This window comes from Bison bison, unplaced genomic scaffold (genome assembly GCF_000754665.1).
Source record: "Bison bison bison isolate TAMUID 2011002044 unplaced genomic scaffold, Bison_UMD1.0 scf7180017864503, whole genome shotgun sequence".
NCBI lineage: Eukaryota > Metazoa > Chordata > Mammalia > Artiodactyla > Bovidae > Bison > Bison bison.
The window spans coordinates 3,212,270-3,220,325 of NW_011495061.1; the positions used below are offsets into that span (position 1 = coordinate 3,212,270).

At 51.7% G+C, this 8,056-nt stretch overlaps 1 protein-coding gene across 1 annotated transcript in view; it reads left to right on the forward strand.

Moving 5' to 3' along the window:
* The window catches only part of PAXIP1 (PAX interacting (with transcription-activation domain) protein 1), a 50,966-nt gene that overhangs the window by 14,774 nt on the left and 28,136 nt on the right, over positions 1 to 8,056 (forward strand). Inside the window, exons 6-7 of the mRNA XM_010829359.1 lie at positions 2,542 to 2,585; positions 4,190 to 4,253. Coding sequence (XP_010827661.1) covers positions 2,542 to 2,585; positions 4,190 to 4,253 — 108 coding nt within the window. The remainder of the gene's footprint in view (positions 1 to 2,541; positions 2,586 to 4,189; positions 4,254 to 8,056) is intronic.

Consider the following 8,056-nt stretch of genomic DNA (forward strand, 5'->3'; position numbering starts at 1 on the left):
GGCTCAGTAGCCATGGCTCCTGGGCTCTAGAACGGAGGCTCAGTAGCCGTGGCTCTGGGCTCAGTAGTCGTGGCTCTGCTCAGTAGCCATGGCTCCTGGGCTCTAGAACGGAGGCTCAGTAGCCGTGGCTCTTGGGCTTTAAAGTGGAGGCTCGGTGGTTGTGGCTCTTGGCTCTGGAGCGGAGGCTCGGTAGGTGTGGCTCTTGGCTCTGGAGCAGAGGCTCAGTGGTATGGCTCTGGGCTCAGTAGTTGTGGCTCTCGGCTCTGGAGCAGAGGCTCAGTGGTCATGGCTTTGGGCTCAGTAGTCGTGGCTCTCGGCTCTGGAGCGGAGGCTCAGTGGTCATGGCTCTGGGCTCAGTAGTCGTGGCCCTGGGCTCTAAGAGTGGAGGCTCGGTGGTTGTGGCTCTGGGCTCTAGAGCGGAGGCTTGGTGGTCGTGGCTTTGGGCTCTAGAGCAGAGGCTCAGTAGTCATGGCCCTGGACTCTAGAGCGGGGGGTTCGGTGGTTGAGACTCTGGGCTCTATAGAGCGGAGGCTCGGTGGTCATGGCTCTGGGCTCTAGAGCAGAGGCTTAGTAGTCGTGGCTCTGGAGCGGAGGCTCAGTGGTCGTGGCTCTGGGCTCTGGAGCGGAGGCTCAGTGGTCATGGCTCTGGGCTCTGGAGTGGAGGCTTGGTGGTTGTGGCTCTGGGCTCTGGAGCGGAGGCTCAGTGGTCATGGCTCTGGGCTCAGTAGTCGTGGCTCCTGGGCTCTAGAGCGGAGGCTCGGTGGTTGTGGCTCTGGAGCAGAGGTTCAGTAGTCATGGCTCTGGGCTCAGCAGTCGTGGCTCTGCTCAGTAGCCGTGGCTCCTGGGCTCTAGAGCGGAGCCTCAGTCATCGTGGTGCAGAGGCTTAGTTGCTTTGCAACATGTGGGATTGTCCTGGACCAGGGATCGAAACCATGTTTCCCGTGTTGGCAGGCAGATGCTTCACCACTGAGCCACCAGGGAAGCTTGGCACCAAGAGTTTTTAAACCTTTTGTTTTGTGGAAATGCTTTCCCCAGTGGCCTTGGAGGCCTCATTGAAAGCGTTAATTCTGCTGACTTGCAGTGGCTTTATTTTGTGTATTGTTGCTTGCTTTGGGGATAAACAGCTCCCTGTTACTGTGCTTTTCTAGCTCTCCACTTCTGCTTTGGTACGAGAGTGTTCTCCTCAGCTGCAGTGTCTTATCTAGACTTACCTGGATGAGGGGGTCGAGGTGAGTCTGTTTATGACGACTTTGAAGCAGCCAGCCCAGCAGTCTCTCAGTGCACCTGTTCTTTCCCCTCCTGCAGCCGCCAGGGGCAGCTTTTGGGGTGACTGCTGTGGGCAGAGTGGTAAGGTGCCTGTCCCCGGTGCCAGCTCCTCTGGCCTGCCCATCTGAGTCACGTGTCAGGGTGTTGACCTGGTCTTCTGCCGTATCCTCCTGCTGTGGACCCAGGGCGGCTGGGGAACTGGTCTCAGGAAAGCCACCTGGCGCTCCACACGTGGTGGCCGCTGAGGGCTTTGGGGTCGCAGCTGAGATGCCGAATGGAGCGGGAGGCGGAGCCTGTTGGGGGTTCCTGGGGGGCCGGCTCCCTCCCCTGTCACTGGAGTCTCCCTAGGGCCAGAGTCACGGGCGACGTTACACACTCCTTCCTGCTTGGTGGCTCAGCCACAGAACCACAACTGGTTGTGGTGAAGTGGTGAAATCAGTGTGAAGTGACTCACTTCACAGATGTCACACATATGTAGACTTATGCTGAGGAATTGCTGATGTTGACTGGCATAGAAGGAGAGGGCACTCGGATCTCTGAGGTTCTCTCAAGGTGTCTGTGGTATGTTAGACGTGAGTGTCACACAAGCAGCTGAGGTTTCTGGAGTCAGCCGGCTGCTGTGTGTTTTTCACAGTAATTCTGTGAAGCAGACCTACCAGGATAATGGTTAATGCGATTTTCAAAATTAAATGTCAAAGTAAGATGATTATTCAAAAATATAATTTACCCAAAAAGGTAGTAAGTAATGTGTTTTGCGGTTCACAGAAAGATCAGCAGACAGAAAGGCCTCATGTGATTTACAAACACTGTATCTCCTTGGCCTCCTGAAGAAAAACCCCAAAACTCCCACCTGTAGACCAGCCAGGACTCCGGACTCTAGAGGAGACTTGGAGGGGCCATGTGTGCCTGGCACGTGGGTAGGGTAAGCCTCCAGTTGTGAAGACAGCTTCTAGCTGGACGAGAGGCTTAGGCAGCAGCCCAGAGAGTCGGACACACCTGGAGCGACTGAGCAAGTGTGGAAACCTGGGATAGATGCTTCTGTATATATAAGCTTTTAAAGAGCCGGTAGCGTTTCATTCCACGGGTGGGCTTTTCCCCTTGGGGACTAATAGCTAATATTTGACCCTGATGCTTGAAAGCTGGGACTGTAGTCTGGATGCTGTACCACTGGTGATAACAAAGCCTTTCATCTCCAGGAGCAGCACTGGGCGCATGGTGGCGTTTTGAATGTGAACCGGAACTGTGTTTTGATTTGCACTTTGTTTTCTTTTTCAGCCTTCTTGGGTGATCTTGTCCGTTCAGTGTGGAGCTCTTCTCCCGTATCCTTTTTGGGGAAGGAGGGAGGGAGGGGGTGACTCTGGGTCCAAGACTCAAGCAAGCCTCACTTCCTGCGCTGATGTGTGAGTCGGGAGGTCGTGTGTGTCCTGCTCTGTCCCTTCCGTATCCAGGCGTCTGTTCTGATCCTTGTCATTCCCCCTGGGGGCGGGGGGCCAGCTGTGTGGAGGCAGCTGTAGCCTGGGCCCGAGGCACAAGTTCTCGTTCCACAAATTGGCTTTAGGACCCAGGCAGTCTGGACCTCAGTTCTGTTGTCTTTGGAACAGATGGCTTCTGTGGTCTGGTTAGATGGACTATTTCTAAAATTCTCAGTCTCTATGAACCCAGTCACGAACTATTTGAAGAATAGATGGGCAAAGAGAACATCAGGACAGTTTTAGTTTTATATCATGCAGTGTTGTTATTTTTATTACGTTGGATGGAAATACATTAATCCATTTCTACGTTAATTCCACCCTTAATGTGAAGTGTCTGCTTGGGGCCTAGTTCTGCAGACAGGGCCGCCAGGCCCGCGTTCCTGCCCTGGGGTTTGCCCTGCACTGCGAGTTTCCCTAGTGTGACTGGAACACACACACACACTGCCTCCCACACGCACACGCACAGCAGGCAGAGGGTCGCCAGGACTGCATTTCTGCGCCCAGGAAGCTGCCCCTGCGTTGCGTGCTGGCTCAGCACGCAGAAGTAACGCTGTAACTCATTCGAGGTCCAGACACTCCAGATTCCTTAAAAAGTCATGTTAGCTTTGAACAGACTGCGAAGTTCAGGCCCTGGAGGTCATGTCTGCTGACAGAGGCCTGTGCCCGGGGCTGCATGCTGTGAGCGCTCAAAGAATATGTTGATGGAGGGTTTTGTTTTTTTTTTAATATTTATTTATTTATTTGGCTGTGCTGGGTCTTTGTTCCAGCACACAGGATCTTTAGTTGTGGCATGTGGGATCTAGTTCCCTGACCAGGGATCGAACCCGGGGCCCCCTGCATTGAGAAGGCGGAGTCTCAGCCACTGGACCACCAGGGAAGTCCCAGGTGATGGAGTTTTAAGAGCCAGAGCTTCAGAATTGGGACGGACCTTGGGAATTACATACATAGTCTAATCCTTGTTTTAATGAAGGGAAAGCTGAAGCTCAGAGTTGTCTTGCCCAAGTTCACAGAGTATGATGGTGCTAAAACTAGAACTTGGGTTCTTTTATGAAAGATTCTTCTAGGTAACAGGAGTAATCATGCTAAAATAAGCTCAAGACTTCCAGTGTTCTTTTGGGATAATGCCGGGCCACATGTGGCTGTGTGTGTGTGTGTGTGTGTGTATCTGTGTGTGTGTGTGTGTGTGTCTGTCTTTGTGTGTGTGTGTGTGTCTCTGTGTGTGTATATCTGTGTGTGTGTGTGTGTCTGTGTGTGTCTGTGTGTAGTTGGGTGCTTTTCCCGCCTGCCCTGTGCTCTTCTTTGGCCAGCTTAAGTCTGCCTCTTTGCTAAAGGGATTGAGTGGGAAGCAGAAGGTGGGTGGTGTCCGACGGGCGGGTCGGAGCTGTCTCTTAGTGGAGTAGAGATTGCACTGGTCTCATCATTTCATTGGACTCTTAATATGTGTGCAACAGAGTAAATGGTTTTTCTCCAGAGTCGTGTCAGATTTTTTTTGGAATCACAGCCTGCCTCTCTCAGGTAAGTGTGGCACAGTTCCTCTTGTGTTATTTACGTGACAGTTCTGAATTTTTATATGATTGGACATATGTTGTATTTATAAACCAGTGTTGCTTAACTAAACTCCATATTCAGTATGAGCTTACAACAATTATTTAAGCATTCATACCCAATCTTAAGATTCAAAGCTTTAATGGGTGAAAATGGTCTTTCTAATCTAAAGAATTACAGAGATTTAAAACTTGAGTATGAAAACATGTTAAAAGTGAAATTAAAAGGTGACAAGGAGACTCCATTCAGAAATAAAAGCAGAGTTTTTTGTCGTAAGAGGCTCATGCAGACCAGTGAAATGTTTCTATGAAGAGGAATTTCAGTAAGTACAGCAGAACATTCGATGCACTTTGTGTGCCCGTTAACAGCACTGAGGTAAGACTGTCTGCATCGCAAATGTGCGGCAGTGTGTTCAGTGCTGGCCGAGCTGTGGCCAGGCTTCCCCACCCCCACAGGAGTGCACATCGGTGAGCAGTTTTCTAGAAAAGTCGGGCCATGTCAGAGCCGGAGGAGACTCTGTTGTTTTCCTTGCAGGTCTCATGTGTTTAGACGTTTATCCCAAATTGATAGAGATAACGGCAGATTGATGCATAAAGGCAGCATTATTTATGAGAGGGTAAAATTGGAAATAAGCAGATCATCCACGATTTGGAAATGTTTAAGAAACTATTCTGGTCCATTATTAATACATAATAGTCTAGCTATCTAGCCAGTTTTGAATTTTGTTTTATAAACGTATGCAGACCTATGGGTAATTTTTTAAATGGGGGACAAAGCAGGATATAACATAGTTATGTACAGTATTACATCAACGAAATAAAATATGTAAGAAATATCCGGGAAAAAAGAAACATCTGAAGGGGGACCAAGACATTGGCATTGATGGATTTTGGAGCGGTGCGTGTTCAGTGTCGTTCCGTCCCGGTCTGTCCTCTCAGTCCCTAGCCGGAAACCCTCAGTCTGTAAACAGCTTTTATGAAAAGTCAGGCTGGTGGTGTTCGAGCTTCCTCGGGGTCACGCGTAGCCACTGGGCAGGAGGAGGCTTGGTTAGCCCGATCTGTTTCTGTAGCGTGAGGACCTCATTCCGTCTGAGGCTCTTATCATGACACTTCGGGTCTCCCCATCTCTGAGGAGACCTTCGAGAACAGGGTGTCCAGGATGTTAGGTGAGACTAAAAGGACTTTGATTAGAATCCTGCCTTCTTACAGCTTTGTGACAGAAGGCTGGAACCGGGTAACATCAGTTTAATACCCTGGATTATCAGACAGACTCAGCTTTTTGTACAGGTGGTGTCCCCACCACCCCTTCTCTGCCCAGACAGTATGTCGAGTGATTTTGTGTTTTTTGTAAATTCTGGAAGTTCTTTAAAATTATAAAATCCTCTCTTTTTTGTTTTTGCTATTTCGATTTAATAGAGATCCTTGAAAAGTTGGCTTTTTTCCTTAAGAATAGAAATTTTGTTGGTATTTGTGTTTTTCAGTGTTTTTCACATCTTTGTAATAAATGTAAATTTATATGATGATGATTTTTAAAATTGGCTAAAATGGAAACCTTTTTATAATGGGTACTGTGGTTGCATGCAATTTTTATTGTTTTCTTTATACTTCTCTGTATGTTCCAAATTTATAATAAGCATCAGGAAAGTTTTTAAAATGAAAACATTTTATTACTATTACTCCTCATGCGTAAACAATATACTGTGGCTAAAATGTAAAATTTGCATTTAATTATATTTGTACTGATTGGATCTCTGGATTCATGATTCAGAGCCCACTGTCCAGACAAGAGAGGAAGAAGCTGAGGCAGGGAGTCCTGTGGCTGTTTTCAAGGGTCAAGGTCATAGTGACATGGTCTTTAGCAGACCTGACTTGGAAAAATAAATAAGATTATTCATTGATTAGAATATGAGCACTGCGAATATGAGGCGATTACAGGGTTTTAAATCAAGGATCTGAGTTTGACACCGGAGAGCCTTCTAGTCTTGGAGAAATAGAGATGCAGTTACGTTTGACAAAGGTTTTGGCATATGCAGCGGGTTATACATAGTCAGTACACTTGGTGTGTGAGGGTCGGTGTGTGTGGCTGGGCCGCAGGGGTCACCTGTGAGCTTAGAGAAGGCGGGGCCGTGTGGATGGCAGGGTCCAGACGGCCCTGGTGGACGTGGAGAGGTCTGCGAGGCCTGCGAGGCCACGGCACAGCGGGTGGAGCGGGTGGAGCTGGAGGGGAGAGGAGAGGGGAGGTGGGGGCTCCGAGCACTGTGAGGGCGCCGGCCTCAGAGGCCTCAGCGGGGCTGCCTGCTGGGGTGGAGAGGAGACGGGGCGGAAACCTGGGTGCGGGAGGGAGCTCCACGAGGTGCCGGCTTCCCTCCTTAGTGCCTTACGTATTTAGTCTTGAGTGCAGATGTTTACATGAGGACGTTTGGAAAATACAGGGAGAGAGCAAACAAGTTAGAAACCACTTGCGTTCCTGCAGGTGAAGCTGATCTGAGAGCCCTGAGCAGGGACAGTGGGCGGGTAGGGATGGGTGAGACGGGCGCTGGAACCCAGGTTAGCACCGTGTCCCTGAAGACAGCGTAGACCTGAGGAGTGGGTGGACGGAGTTGGAGGGTCTGCGTAAGGAAAGGCGGGGGCGCAGAGGAAGAGGAGCCGACCGACGCTCACAGTGGGCCTCCGGTGGGTGTTCCACAGAAGGGCACGGCCGCGCGATTTCCTTTCCCAAGTTAGGAGCATAGCTGGGCCTGGGCTTCAGAGGGGAAGAGATGAAGTCAGCCTGAAACCCAGTACTGTCCAAGCGCAGGGACCTGGGACATGCGTGGAGGCTGAGAAGTGCATCCTTGCAGAGGAGGGTGGAGGGAGGCGCAGGCTCAGGAAGACACCCTTGAGTGGGGAGACAGGAGGCTTCAGAGTGAGCAGAGATGCTAGCGGGGGCGGGCGGGGCAGCTCTAGGAGCCCGGGGGTCAGGCCCCACGAGGTTTCATCGCTGGGGCCGGTGGGGGCACGCGGAATGTCAGCTTGAGTCCCTCTGCCCGGCTCAGTGCTGCGGGCAGGGGGCTGGCTGTGGCTGCATGCGGGCTTGGCCTGCGTGCACCTCCAGCTCTGGGTTGAGAAAGCTACAGGTGAGGTCAGCGTGGGGGAGAGCGGGGACCCCGGGAAGAACCTGAGAGGCAGCTGGGGTTGACGGGCGGGTGTCAGGGAGGTGGCCCAGCCGGCCGGGGGCTTTCCAGGTGTGCACTTCACCGCGGGGGGTGGCTGGGGCCCTGGTGGACAAAACAGCGGATTTAGCGAGATGGCTGACAAGGGTTTTATGGCCCTGAAGCAGATTGATCAGGTGTGCTGTTCAGACCCCAGACCCTTCGTGCGACCTTCACTGTGATGGAAGTGGTTTTTGTGGGTCCATCGCTCACTGCACTTTCTCTCACCGTCTGTCATTCGTGGCGAAGGCAGCTCTGCTTCATCAGAGTCGATGGCTCAGCCAAGAGTGAGGAAAGCTCAAAGCACGCTGGGGACACTAACTCTGGCTGCTGACACTCGCTCGCTCAGTTGTGAGATGGATACCAAGTGTCTGTCCAGCATGCAGCTGCAGGACCCGCCCACCACGCCTGTGCGGGTGCTTTGTGAGGCGGGAGACAGGTTCCCGTCAGGTGGGGACACAGGGTGTGGGTGGCACCGGGGTAGGGGCAGCGTGGGTAACCTGCCCTGAGCAGCCTCTGCAGCACGGGCACGTGCAGGCGGGCAGGCGGGGCTGCACCACGGGCACACGCACACGCAGGCGGG